The following is a 14,948-nucleotide window of genomic DNA, read 5'->3' as shown; positions in this document are numbered from 1 at the left end:
CCTTGATCCCCAAAGTAGTTAAAGTGGTATGATCCTGAAGCATGCAGTTGGGACAACAGTCACCTGATCACCCAGCTCCCTGACTGTAGCAAAGATAGCAGTTTCCTGGGTGGGCTGGTTCTGTGGTATCATTCTGGCAGTCACCTCTGGAGGCCCAGTCTAGGCCTAGTCTAATCACATGATTGTTGCACTTAATTACAAAGCACAAGTTTTCATTTTTGTTTTGCATGGATTTCAAGGCTCTTCAAAATCAGACCACAATCAATCTTTCTGGTTTCATTTCCTATCACTATTCACAGTCATCCCATGCTCCAATTATACTGAACTATCTACAATTCTTCTGCCTTTGCAGATCTCTTTTCCCCATACCCTCTACCTGAAAAACTCCTACTCATTCCTGAAGAACTAGATAAAACGTTACCTTCTTTGTGAAGCCTTCCTCAACGTTCTTCCAAAAATCAGTTAGTCTCTCTTATACTCCAACAGCCCTCTCTTATAGAATCTGAAACATTATAATTGCTTACATATATCTTTAACTTATTAGATTACAAGCCACAGGAGAGCAAAGACTTTGTCTTATTCATCTTTATATTGCCAACACTTAGAATAGGGCTAGCCACAAAACAAATTTAAGGTAAATGTTTATGGGATGCATAAATGGCATAGTTAAGAGGTGTGCAGAATTTATTCCTTTTTCTAGTGCAACAGTAATTCTACAAAAACTATAGAAATTAAAGGTTACCTGGCATCACCCAGAATTGAAATCAGACGATACTGGGGTAACTCGGAAGACGCTACATGTGCTAAGATTCCAAAGAGCCTTTCAGCCATGATCATATCATTCTGTGTCACCTGAAGCGATACAGTGGAGAGGGGTCAAAAATGATACTGTCTCTTAGCTTGATACAACTAACATAATTCCAAAGAAAAGTCCAGATTAAATATTTTCTTTTACTCCAGGAAAGAACATTCTCCTGGGCTGTAGAGAGAAAGTTCTCACTGATATTTCTTTTTATCTCCTGAGCTTAATTAAAATGAAGATGTACAAATGTAGCTCACGGTGATGGAGAATCTGAGAGGTGGTGAGTTAGCTCTGACTTAGAAGCCATGTTTCCTGAGAATTATACTTGAGACACCTTCAATTCTTAATGGATTTTTTCAGAAATCCTGTAGCTTCTTGGAGTAGAATGATTTAGGGGGAAAATCATCAATTTCAATGGAATAGATTCATTTCAATAATGTGTCAAAGGTAAGCCAAGGTGTTTTTCATACCTTGCTCCTATGAGGATAATTTTGTCCCTCCCTAAGAGATAGAACATCGTACTAGCAAGGACACTCCTGTTCATTCTGAAGTTATGTCTTTCTCTCTCCCCACAAGGAATAACCTGTCACAGGTATTCCCTATGAGGGCTCATTTCCATGTTAACCAAGAAAGTGCTAAAAGCTAAAAGCAGGACTTGCATTAATATCTGGTCCTATTTTCTTTAATATAAAATAAGGTTGCTTGCATTTTAAATACTATTAGTTTGTCTATATAATTCAGTAGTTCCCAATCAGTGTCCATTTTGGCCCCTAAGGAACATCTGGCAACATTTGGAGACGTTTTTGGTTATTGCAACTGGTGGAGGGGTGCTACTATCTAGAGGGTAGAAGCCAGGGATGCTGCTATACATCCTACAATGAACAGGACAGGCCAACAACAAAGAATTATCTGGCCCCAAATGTCAACAGAGCTGAGGCTGAGAAACCCTGGTATAGCTAAATTTTGGATCTTTAAAAAACTCATTCTTAACACTAGCTATAAACACTTCACAGGCATTTTCTGAAAAATAAACCCAAGCATCTTATACACATGAATCAATCCAAACTAACTCTTTCCTTTCCCTTCCCTAGACCTTCATAGTTAAGGAGGCTGCTGCTCCCCCAGATCCTTCTTTTAGATGACAACTAAGTTGTTTGGTCTAATACAGTCACCTAGTGGCCAGTACAGGCCACTACTCCCTCTTTTCTTCTTGATGCTCACAATTCAATTTAATTCTACCTCAAGCAATATAATTCTCTCTTATACAAAGAGAAGTAGAAATATAGTATAACATTACTATATATTGTCAAGAATGAGATAAGCAGCTTTCTTTTAGGTCTTTTACTAAAGGGTCAAATATCCCTGGCATTGACATTTTTGGAACTTTAAACCAAAATAAATTATATTGGTTCTTTCTAATTGTTCTCTACTTTATATAATTATAGAATTCCTTCCTATTTCAAGGTTCTATAATAACTAGTACTCCTCTAGTAGTGGTCCATGTCTGGATAAATACACTATTTAGGGTTAATCAGGACAACAGTTAGGACATTAATGAGGGAGAATTACTCACCCATAGCCAAAATAACCATTCTACTTCCAGTCCAGTTAGCTTTGGAACCTTTTGGGACTAATTATTAGATCTGACCAGTGACTCACAACCTCTCCAGGGAAGTACCAAGAAGGTACACAAGGATACACAAGACTAAACCAACTCTCTTGAGAACTAGCTGGAGAAATTAATAGTCATCTGGAGGTTCCAGATTTCTCCTACATCTTCAACAGATGGCTGACACTGGGTTCGTGGGTCTACCGTGGCTGATGCAAACTTCACACGGCTCTTGTGCGCTGACGCAGAGACCTCCAGTTTCCTAATAGTATCCTGGATTTTTGGAGTTCAAGGCCAGAGGTACTTGCAGTGTAGCAGCTGCAGGGACATACAGTTGCTCTTACCCCCATGCCGGCCAAGTTGATTATAGTTCATCCTACAACGAGGAGGCCTTCTGAATTTTAAGAGATAATCACAATAATACTAATGGCTTATTAAAGATTTTTTCCTTTGGAGGATTACTTGAATTCAGTTCAGGAATTCCACAGTGGAGGAAGCAGCATAGTTTCTCTCTTTTCTTCCAAAGTAATATTTAAAGAGAACACGGTCTTTGGATAGCTGGAGGATTACCCTTGTGACAAGCTTAGCAGAATCAATCTGAAAAATAACTTTTCACTACCCAAAAAATAATTTTCTGGGGCCAGCCCGGTGGCATAGTGGTTAAGTTCGCGTGCTCCGCTGCGGCAGCCCGGCGTTCACAGGTTCGGATCCCAGGCGGGGACCTATGCACCACTCATCAAGCCATACTGTGGCGGCATCCCATATACAAAATAGAGGAAGATGAGCAGAGATGTTAGCTCAGAGCTAATCTTCCTCAGCCAAAAGAGGAGGATTGGCAATGGATGTTAGCTCAGAGCCAGTCTTCCTCACAAAAAAAAATAAATTAAAAAAATAATAATTTTCCAGGTATTCAGGCTCCAGGCCTGAGTTATACCATGCAGATACGCCACAGGCAGCTGTGACAAACTATTAACAAAGCAGTCTAGATGTTGACTTGTGCTTGTTTTATTTCCTTTTTCTCTCCTCTGTACTTTTTCTTCCTTTACCTTTCCTCCTTGCTTATTTCTCCTTCTTATCTCTTCCTTTTTTTTAAGTCACTCTTCTTTCCCTGTGTACATTCTCTTCTATTTCCATGTTATTCTTTCCTTCCTCTACCACAACCCTTCTTAGTTAATATTTGGGTATTACTTCCCCATCCCCTCCTGCATGCCAGGCAGTCTGCACAGCACTTTGAAAAATACAAAGATCATATTACCCACAGAAGTGTTCTTTTTTAAACCGTCATCCTACCAACATTTTACTTCTCTGAATGCTTACAAACAACAGTAAAAGTATTTATTATTCTCCATTAACTGGTTACTATGTATTTTCAAAATTTGTATAGTGCTTTAGAAGAAGTCTTCTTGGATAAAAAGATTTTTAGCTTTTTGACATTTTAAATGTTAAGATTTAAAAAAAAAACATTTCTCAAAAGTTCTCTCATGGTTACTTAAATTCCTGACCATTTTTATGCCTACTTCCCCTAAAATGGAACATTTTTATTCTACAGTTGACTTAGTGTTTAGCTTACCTCAGTTCCATTTATCTTCTGCATACTGAAATGGCTCAGCCTAAACAGTACATAGTATTTCCAGAGTGTGAAGCTGACAACTGGGTTTCCTTGAGGATCAACTGTCAGCTGGTCAATGCGACGGAGTTGTGCTAGTGCATTAAATTGCTGCAGCATTACAAGATTTGTTTCCTTGAATTTAAGGTGCTGCAATAATAAAACACAAAAAAAGAGCTGAAGATTGAGTTTAACCACTTTAAAATATTAACATCAAAGCTTCACTGATCATTCCCCAAGTAAATCTGTAAACTTTAGGCTTAACTAATATGTTTTCAATTCCATCAAATCAACTGAATGTACTAAACTTAGATAACTTTAATCCATCGAATGCATCATTGATGAAATCCATTAATCCATTTAATATTCAATTCAAAGTGATTTTCCTTCTGCAAAGGACAGCCCTCTATGTATTAACAAGCTAAGATTCTTAGAAGTCATATAAATATACAACAATTCAGACTCTTTCAGGCATTACAATGATTTTATACGAAAGATTAGATATGAAAATTTCAGAACTTTATAAACACAGGGTTCACAATGTTTCTGAGAAGAATTAGTTAGCCATTATTACTTGCATCTTGCCAATTACTATGTAGGCTAGTTAAAGTGGCTACAGGAAAATAAAATCATTAAAACTGAAATGCGAGTGTAAGTGTTCTGTCTGAATTTGGATGATCTCTTCTAAACACACCATCTCCAAATCTATTTGTCTTCTTTAGGGAGGATGATGTGGCAAAAGAAAAAAACACTATAAAACAGTAGGTGATGGAAATCATTTCACTAACAGAAAAACACAGCAATAATAAAAACTCAAGAAAGAATTCATTATGGAAATCACAGTTTCTACAAATGCATGCTAATAAATAATACAATAATACCATAATTGGAAGAGAAATTTTAATGAGCTACTAAAATTATTTTAAATGTTGTTAGGGGACTACTGTAAAAATTATATATAATGTACATGTCCCATTAATGCCACGTACAATAAATGAATACATAATATAGAGTTAGGTGAGTTGAATGCTTTATATAGCAGAACTATATAATTTGAATAAAATTATATTGGTCCTTTATACTTCATAAGGAATCATTTTCTAGAGAGATAATTTCCAGTATTAACAGAAAAATGCAAGGCCATTTACGAATACTAATTTAAATTCCAGATCCAGAAAATCAACACAAAAGCTTAGTCTCCCTGCCAGATAGAAACTGCATAAATAAAAGTTAAAACAGGTCTTTGGCCTGAACACACAAGTCATAACTGAGAAGAATTTAAATATACTACTAAAAAGAAATGTTTACCAGAGAATTAGGAAACTTAATCTTCAATTTGGGAAGCACTTGGACGATTTCATCAAATTCTATGAAAGTGAAGGACACTGTTGTCACCATTCCTGCTGTCTGAACGCTCCAGTTCCGATCCAGAGACTCTAGCGCTCCTGAGCCATACAGGGAAAGTGTGTCCCCATCCACTTCAACAAGGTAGGTGTCTGTGACAGATAAACCCTGTAAAGCATTGCTGAGTCCTGAGTCCAGAGACCTGGAAAACCCAACATACAATTTTAAATGAAAGTCTTATCAGGCAAAGTAAATAACAGAATGTGAAGACCTATTCGAAACGGTATTGGAAATTTCATATTCACTTTTTCATTTCAATAATTAAACCCAGAGCATCAAGGACTAATTTTCAATGGACTATCTGGAAGTTTTGTATTCTTCTAGTCATATATTTTAATTCAAAAGGAGGTACATGTGAACAAACAAGTACCATCTTTAAATCCAAATTATTTACATCAATGAAAGATAATTGATATCCTATTTAGTTTTAAAACAATCCATTTAATATATTGCAGAGGGGCTGGCCCGGTGGTGCAGGCGCTTAAGTGCATGTGCTCCGCTGCGACGGCCCAGGGTTCGCTGGTTCGGATCCTGGGCGCGCACCAATGCACCACTTGTTAAGCCATGCTGTGGTGGCGTCCCATATAAAACAGAGGAAGATGGGCATGGATGTTAGCCCAGGGCCAGTCTTCCCCAGCAAAAAAAAATATATATATGTATATATATATATATATCGCAGATATCTTTTCATGTCAGTACAAACAGGTTTTCTTAATTTATAAAATATTCCACCGTTTGGCTGAAAAAAATTGCATTTTACAAAATAATATTTCTATATTAAGAACCATATAATATAAAAATATGTTTTTAAAACACTTCAGAAGACATATACTAACTGTTAACAATAGTTTATCTCTCAATGGTTGGATTAAAGGGTAACGTTGACTTTCTATTTTTGAATACTTCAATGTTGTTTGAAATTTTGCAAGTGTATGTATACTACAGTTATAAGCAGTAAAATCAGTGAAGAATTCCTCCCCATTTTGAAACAAGAAATGATGAAAAACAATCATATTATATTATATATTAAATATATATTTATTAAATTTGTTAAATATCATATATCATATTTTTATATATATTAAATAGTACATATATAGAAAATCACTTCACATACTCTACTGAATATCATAATTGCTATTATTTCCAAAGTAGAATCCACATTTTCTGTAAAAGTTTACCTAAATGATAGCTGAAGAAGAAAATAAATAGCTCGATCCAAATCAAATTTTCTGCTTTGTGAATTGAGACATAATATTTGTTTCACCCAATCTCAAAACTCTGACAATGCTGGGCTTTTGTTCTATGTGTTTTCATTCTGAGATTTTTGCTTTCAGACAGTATTTATCTGCTCTTACTAATATTAGTGCTTTCCCTCCTTTGTGCTCTTATGGAATTTTGTACACTCCTCCAATACATCACTTCTTATATGCTATCATAATTATTTATGTTTACAATTTTGTCTCCTCTATCAGACAGTGAGTTCCTCAAGGCTAAAGACTATAGTTTTTCATCTTTGGGGGCTCTGGGGCCTCGTAATGGGCTTTCCACAATGTATATTGAATGAACGCATTATTAAAGATCTTCAAAATTTTTATAATGCTGATGTTGGCGGATAAGACTGACAAACCATCACCCTGTTAGTTTATCATGCTTCACTAGACTTACATGTACTTACTTCAGAGACACCAGCTAACCTGTAACACGTTTGTCTATACAATAATAAGTAATAATATCAGTCAACTCTAAGTAGGTATGCAACCAAGAAAACACAAAAAAGCTTGATTTCTGCCAGACTAGTGCTCAAGACGATGATTATTATATGACAATAATTCAATGAGAGTACTATATGAATAATCTTAGATGATAATCCTGAAAGGTAAAGGTTGATAATAGAACAAAAATAAGATAAGAATTAAGAGTTTCTTATATTGTGATTTGTGTGATGGTTTTGTGCTGAGCTATGTAGAGCATATGGTCATTTCTGGAACAAGATAAAGGATAAGAGTTATATTTCACTGCCACTAAAATAAAGAAGGCTTGATGAAAAGAGTGCATGCCCCTATTATAGCACTTACCACATTGCACTGCAATTACCTGTTTACTTGTCTGTCTCTCTTACTAAATATTGTGATCTTTAAGGGCTCAAACTTTGTCACATTCACTACAGTAGATCCAGCATCTAGCACAATTCCTAGTACATGTTGTGCTCAACAAATATTTCTTGAATGACTTAATGAAGTGAGATAATTATAAAGGTTTTGTTGTTGTTGTTGTTGTTGTTTGGTAAGGAAAATCAGCCGTGAGCTAACATCTGTTGCCAATCCTCCTCTTTTTGCTGAGGAAGACTGGCCCTGGGCTAACATCCGTGCCCGTCTTCCTCTACTTTATATGTGGGACACTTGCCACATCATGGCTTGATAAGCGGTGCGTAGGTCCACACCCGGGATCCGAACTCGCAAACCCCAGGCCACCGAAGCGCAGCATGCAAACTTAACCACTACTCCACCAGGCTGGCCTCGACAATTATAAAGTTTTTTATGAGTATCTATTGAATCTTAAAAAGGATGTTCCAACCATAAACTGTGGTTTGAGCAATGGGGCAGAATCAGTGATACACAGAATGAGGGTTCACAAGAAAGTTTTTTCAGGTGAGGCAAAGACAAATAATGAAAAAGTAAAGTCAAGGCAAGAAAAAAAAGCTAGCTAGTTGATGTAGTGATGCCTGAAGGCTATGATACCCGCAAAAGAAGTTTGTTTTAATGTAAAAATGATGGGGAATCAGAGCTATGTACCAAAAACATGAATAAATCCTTTGAGAAGTGGTGGTGTTTTATATCATATATTTGGAAGTGTCTTGCTTTTCTTTTTCCATTTGATTAAAAGTTTAAACTACAAAATAAAAAGTCTACTATCATCAGAAAGGGATTATTTTTTCTGCTTAAAGGTTTGTCAAGCAAACTGTTGGGGAAATAATTGAAATAAAACCAAGCCTAGACTCAGCAAAACAGCAGAAGTAATCTCCAGTTTATATAGATCTCACATGGACATTCAGTAAAACAAATGGGCTGTAGACAGGTCCATCCTTCTCAATAGGAGACAGCACCTGTTATATAGGTCATTCAATACTTAACCCATTTCAGTTATTTTCTGAATGAGGCTTGAGTTTAGCTTCAAACTCTGGCCAGTACGGAAGAGAGGAACCTGTTCCTCCAGGAAGGTGTGCTCTGATTTCTATAAAAAATAACTTAGAAAGTTTGCTAACCAATGTTTATACGTTGGGGATTGTCCTTCCAGTTTTCCTTGTATGCTTGATAGATATGTCCACATCTTTTTAGACATACATACATACATATTATTTCATTTGTTTATTCATTCATTTATTCACCAAACATTCTCTGAAAGCCCACTATATACAGGGCACTGTCCTAAGAATTCTGGCACAGGCAACTAACTCCTTTGTATTGATAAGGACAATGAGTATAGAAATCGTGTGCAAGTTTTTAGATATATCAGAATTTTTCCTTAATTCTATTGGGCTATGGTCCCAGAAATAAAAGTGCTCTAATAATACCCTGCAATTAATTTAATAAACACATGGGATGTAATTTCTAAACTGAAATGACCCCAACCTCATTAGACAAATAGGTTAATCTGGAGAGCTTATTATATATCAGGTATTATGGTAGGCACTGGGGATATAAAGATAAATTAAGACTTATTTGCCCTTAAAGAGCTCCCAATCTGGATGGAGGGTGGAGAGCAAGATAAATATATACATTAACTCTAATATAATGTGTTTATTGTCACATAATGAATATTTAAACAATATGCTATGGGAATACAGAGGAAGGAACAACTAATTCTTCTAGAGGGAAGAAGTCAGACTTCAAAAGAAGGTAGCATTAGAACTGATCCTTGAAAGAGAAATAGTAGAATTTCATCAGAGGTAGAAGGAGGAAGCACACTTAAGGGAAGAAGAACAGAATGAAGAAAGGCACAGAAGCCTAACTATGTACAGCATATTCAGTCAAGAACAATTTCAATATGGCTGGAACACTGAAACATACGGGGGAGTAGCAGCTGAAGATGAAGCTGAAAAGTCAGATTTTATTCTATAATGTTGAGAAGCAGAAAAAGATCTTTAAATAAAAAAGTAATAGGACCATATTTAATGCAAGCTTTTTAGCACCTCTAATATGCCATGCATGGAGTTAGGTGCTGGTGCTGGGGATATAAAGATGAATAAGACATGTTCTCTGCCCTCAAGGACCCACTTGAGACAGTAAGTTGGTCAATTTGTGGAGGATGTAGCAGGGGGAGGCTGGATGGAGGGGGAATAGTAGGAAGACCAGTGCAACAGCGTCAACTAGACCATATAACAGCGTAACAAAAAAAGAGGGAACGGTGTAGTGGAAATGGCATTGGCAAGAAAATCAGATGGACCTTAGTTCAAAGCCCAGATCCGCCACTGACAAACAGATGACTTTTGGGGCAAGTTATTTAATTTCTTTGTAGTTTCAGTTTCCTTGTATGCAAAATGGTGATCATAATACATATTTTTTTCAGAGTTGTTATGAAGACTAGAAATAATATTCTAAACTATACCTCATGCTTAGCTCAATACAGTTTAGTGATGATTTTTAATAAGAAAAGAGAACATAGATACACCAGAGATTTAAGAGAAAATAAAAGTAGGACTTAAGTGACTCATTGTGCGGAATGAGGAAGAGAGAAGAAACCAAACGTGACTCAAATGTTTTAGAGTAGGTGACGGGTCACTCGGTCCAGTTTTCTACTTCTGTCTAGTCTAAATTTACACTCTAAGAAATGTGGTATTCTTCCGCAGAGGATCCATGTTTTAAAATTTGTTTTCTCATGAAGCTCCATGAGATTTCCACATGGCAGGGAAGCCCCAATACATTTCCACATAAATTTCCCAACTCAAATATTATTTATATAACAGTAGGCAGTCTGCCATCAAATAGGAATTTTCTTCAAGATCTTTAGTGGTTAATTCCAAGTCCAAGCGTTCGTTTATTCAACTCAATCTTTATATAAGAATGAATCAGAAAAATATTCTGTCTTCTTGATTAGTGGAAGACTCTAAGAGAAGACAGGGTGATTAACTTAATGCAATAAAGTAATGAGTCCCTGAAGCCAGGCTAAATGGAGAATTTACCCTTAAATACCTAAATGGAAAAAAAGACAATATTCCAGAGGATTATGGTTTTTGTTTTCTTTTTTTTAATCTGTAGGCTTTCTGTAACAGGCTAGAACAGAAAGACTTAAAATATTTCGGAAGATTCTTTTCCCAATGAATAAGTGGCGCTGATTCCTATAATAACGTATTTTATGAATTTCTATTACAACATGCATAGGTGTGGAAATTCATTTTATGTATTATATTTTATTATAGTAGTGTTGGCTAAAATACCACAGTGTTCATAGACAGGAAATGACCAAAAATAAACCAGCTTCACTGCATGCATCCAATGTAAGCAAAGAAAACATTACACCAAGTACTTTCCCATTGCTGGCAGGGGAAAGAGAGCTGCAATATGTCATTTTACTGTAGAGCTGTCCCAAGTACAGTGAATAGTGAAATCACTAATGGGATATACCAAAGTTTTACAGAATTTCTTCCCTTTAATGTGCCTATGATTTTTCATGGATACTTGTTTCCAGGCATTTAGTTACACACCCATAAGCCAAAGGTCACAGACATTGTAACACAAGAATTAGCCACTTTTTTGGCATTATGAAATATTAAAGACTATAAATGGGATTGTAAAAATGGAAAACCTTATGTAGTATTAAAAAACAAATCGGAACCCTAAGGAAGAGATTTTGTGGCCCTCTGACTAGCTTTCCACCTTTAGAAAGAGCCAGGCTTACATCATTGAAAGATGAAATTTAAGTATATTTTTAAAGACTTACAGAGAATATAGTAATATAACTTCTAATATTTAAAACACCTCACTTGGTACTTTCAGATAAAATAGCAGACAGGCTGAGCACGTGGGTTTGAAACCTCTCCCTCTAAGACCCCAAGTAATTAAAATGGTATAAACCCACAACAGCAACAAGTACAGAGAGGGGCAATCTGCAAAAGAAGTTTCAGCAAAATTCTGGAAGCTGGAAAGTGAAGAATGTTGAGTACTGAAGAAGGACAAAGGAAGCCATAGCTTTGAATATGCTCTGGAGACAAGAACAAAGATGGCAGCCAACATGCCCAGCAGAACTCTGGAAAGGAAAGAACAGGAGACATGATGGAAGATGAGTCAGAAGTGAGAGTGAACACAGGGGCATTAACTGAAGATCTGTAAAAAGATCCTGCCACCTACTTCTCCCACTGCTGATGAAACAGTCAGGCTGAGTAGCATCGCAGAGCAGTGGGAAAAGGAAAGAATATTCAATAAATAACAGTAGGGCAACTGGTTATTCCCATAGGGGAATAACAAACAAGTCAGACCCCAACCTCAAACTTAAAAATCAATTTTAGGTTAAAGACTAAAATATGAAAGGCTAAATTTTAAACCTTTAGAAAGACAAAATGGGGGAATATTTTTATAATCTCAATGTGGTAAAAGATTTTTTTTCCTTAAACACAATCTAAATGGGTAAACCATAAACGAAAAGGTATACATATTGGTATCTTCAAAATATAAACGGTATTTAACGTCAAAGACATATATGAGCAAAAAGTATATCCAAATCTTATAAATCAAGAAATAGCATGATACATTTAGAGATTTGGTAGAAAAGGAGTTAGTAAGATATACCTAAAAAAAAAAAAAAAAAGGAGTAGTCACATAGGTAAAAGGGAAATCAGGTGAATATGCTATCAAGAAAGTCAATACAGACAGCCTTTCAACAACGAAGAGTGTCAACTATGTCAAATGGTATGGAGAGTTCAAGTAAAATAAGGACTTAAAGTTCAAAAAGTCAATGTGGATCCTCAAGGTAAAAGCTCCTGGTGTAGACACATACAAGGTATAATAAGCTCTTTTAGAAATATTTCTACCTTTCTGATGTAAGAGATTTTACAGGAATCAGATAACCACAAACTAAATTGAAGAAATTATCTGCCAACCACTACAAGTTATAAGTAACTGATTTTGCACTATAGTCTCCACCAATAATTCACTGTCTATCTTTAAAGTTTTATTTTTCTGACTTCATATATAAATATCATCTGTGTCTTCTTGACTTAACAGTTTTTAGGTCATTAAAAAGGGTCAGACCAAGATAACGTAATGGCGTCTCCATGGCACCTTGAATGTACATCAGTAGGAAATAAATCTTTTGCCAGAAACTGTGGATCTCCTTCCTAATGATTCATTACTGCTCTCCACATCCTCTCCATTGAACCCATACATCACTTTTCCCATCTCGCCCAAACTCTTCCTTTGTGGTCCTTGCTTAAAAAGCCTCTGACTTTGTGGAACTCCTAATAAAAATTCTGAAACTCTTGGCAGTAACTACAAAGCACAACAATTTTCACTAACAGATACTTCCTCTTTCTCTTGGAACTGATTGCTTGTTTTTGAAACTATAAAAGTAAAGACTCTATAATTTTAAATTATTTTAGAGGGTCGCAAAATTTTGAGCCATGAGTTGCTTAAAAAGTATAAAGTGATAGGAAAGTCACATTAATAGTCTGGAATCTACCTATGAGACATAGTTCGCTAGGTAAAAGAGCCAATTAATAAACAAAGACACTCCTGCACTCACCGCAGCTGCCAACACTAGTAAAACCTGAACAGCGAACAGCCCTGTAACGAGAGCATAGGATGCATGGCTGAGATTGGAAGGAGATAAGGCTGGTCATTGTTGAATACCTCGGTCCCTGGTTCCACACCTGGTTCTACCACCAGTAACTTCAGTGTCTATGATAATAGTTTCAACTGATCTTCTCTCCTCTGATGACCTTCACTTCTACTCTTCTCCAACAATCCACTCCCATGGCCAAAACAATGGCCTCCAAATTGCTCTTAATGTTGCCATTACTTAGATATGTTCCACCTCTAAAAGCTTCAACTTCAAAAACTTACTCTGACCATAAATTCCTACTATTCCAGCTCACTATTAACCCTCTTACTTCATATCCTCCTCATCTTCAACCTCATTTACACTTCCAGTCCCAGAAATAGTAAATTTTCTCCCAATCTGTTGGCAACCTTCTGTTTTTTAATTCCTTAAAAATCTAGCCTAGACCATATGACCTACCATTTCTGTCTTTTGTCATTATATTTGAATTTTTTATTCCTTATCTTTGATCCTTTATCTCCTTATTCTTTATCAGACATTTAGGTTCTTTACTGTTATACCTAGCTACTCTGTGCTCCTGGAATACTCACTCAACAATTCAGACTAAATGCTACAATTTCATGGTCTCTAGCCTCATTTAGTTCCTCAGATTTTTCCTTCAATCTTTCAACACTTCCCCAGTTAGCTCCCTCTGGAAACCAAACAAGACTCTAAAAAATGGAGAGACAGACCATGATTTTTAAAGTGATGCTTTATTAGCTTATGACTGTCAATCCTTCCAAAATCAATAACTTAAATGTCATTTGAATAAGATTCTTAACATTCCTAGATTAAATCATTTTAAATTTAAATTCATATGGAAGAACAAATGTTTGAGAATTGAAACTTTGAAAATAATGAAAGCAGATTTCCCTTCCTAGGTATTAAAACTTACTACAAAACTACTATAATCAAAATAGTCTGGTATTGGCATAAAAACAGATAAGTAGAAAGTCCAGAAATACATCCAAATACTTATGGGAACTTAAATAAGATGAAAATGGCATTCTCATTTAAAAAGAGAATAGTTTAATTAAGGCATGCTATTAGCAAACTGACTAGTCAATTGAAATAAAATCAAGTTAGACTCTTACCTAACACCATATATAAAAATAAATTTGATGTATTAAAGGACTAACTTTTAAAACCTTATTAAAATTTTAGAATAAAATTTGCAAGATTATTTGGATAAACTTGGGACCAGGAAACCTTCTTAAGGAAGATAGGAAAAATATTTTTTAAAAAAGAAAAATCAGAAATAGAACTGATGTGTAGTACTTCATAAATCTAAAGTCCAACAACACAAAGTTTTAACTTTATAAAGTCTTACAGCTCTAACCAACTATAATTATATTTTGACATTTAAATGATATTAAATAAAACTCTAGGGAAATATAAGAATGATATGTTTGTTATATAAATTATTACTTAATTAGAATTTCTATTCTTGTTGCCTTATTTTTCTAGCTGAAAGATCTAAGAAGTTCTATATGTGGATACTCAAGTGAGCTGAAGGAAGTACACTGACCAATATAAATTAATCCTATAATTAAAATTTTTAAAGTATATTTGTCTAAACTTATGTCAGCACTCTTTAACTTCAGAAAACTTCCAAAATATTATTCTAATGCTTCTTAAATTACTTTCTTTATTACATTATTTATATATGAAAAGCTTAAAGAATACTGGCTAAAAACTTGAAATAAAGCTACAGT

The 14,948-nt window shown here is 35.4% G+C and overlaps 1 protein-coding gene across 3 annotated transcripts in view; it reads right to left on the bottom strand.

Annotated features, from left to right (window-relative positions):
• The window catches only part of LRRC49 (leucine rich repeat containing 49), a 122,583-nt gene that overhangs the window by 18,345 nt on the left and 89,290 nt on the right, over positions 1–14,948 (bottom strand). For all 3 annotated transcript variants that reach the window (XR_009220084.1, XM_058541978.1, XM_058541979.1), the window contains 3 exons: positions 5,326–5,563; positions 3,982–4,167; positions 743–852 (listed from right to left, as the gene is read on the bottom strand). Coding sequence is in view for 2 of the 3 variants with exons in the window: in XM_058541978.1 (XP_058397961.1) it covers positions 743–852; positions 3,982–4,167; positions 5,326–5,563 (534 nt within the window). In the remaining variant the exon portion in view is untranslated. The remainder of the gene's footprint in view (positions 1–742; positions 853–3,981; positions 4,168–5,325; positions 5,564–14,948) is intronic.

This window comes from Diceros bicornis, chromosome 5, assembly GCF_020826845.1.
Source record: "Diceros bicornis minor isolate mBicDic1 chromosome 5, mDicBic1.mat.cur, whole genome shotgun sequence".
NCBI classification, from domain to species: Eukaryota; Metazoa; Chordata; class Mammalia; order Perissodactyla; family Rhinocerotidae; genus Diceros; species Diceros bicornis.
Note: the sequence above shows the minus strand (reverse complement) of the source record. Positions and strands in the feature narration are given on the sequence as shown.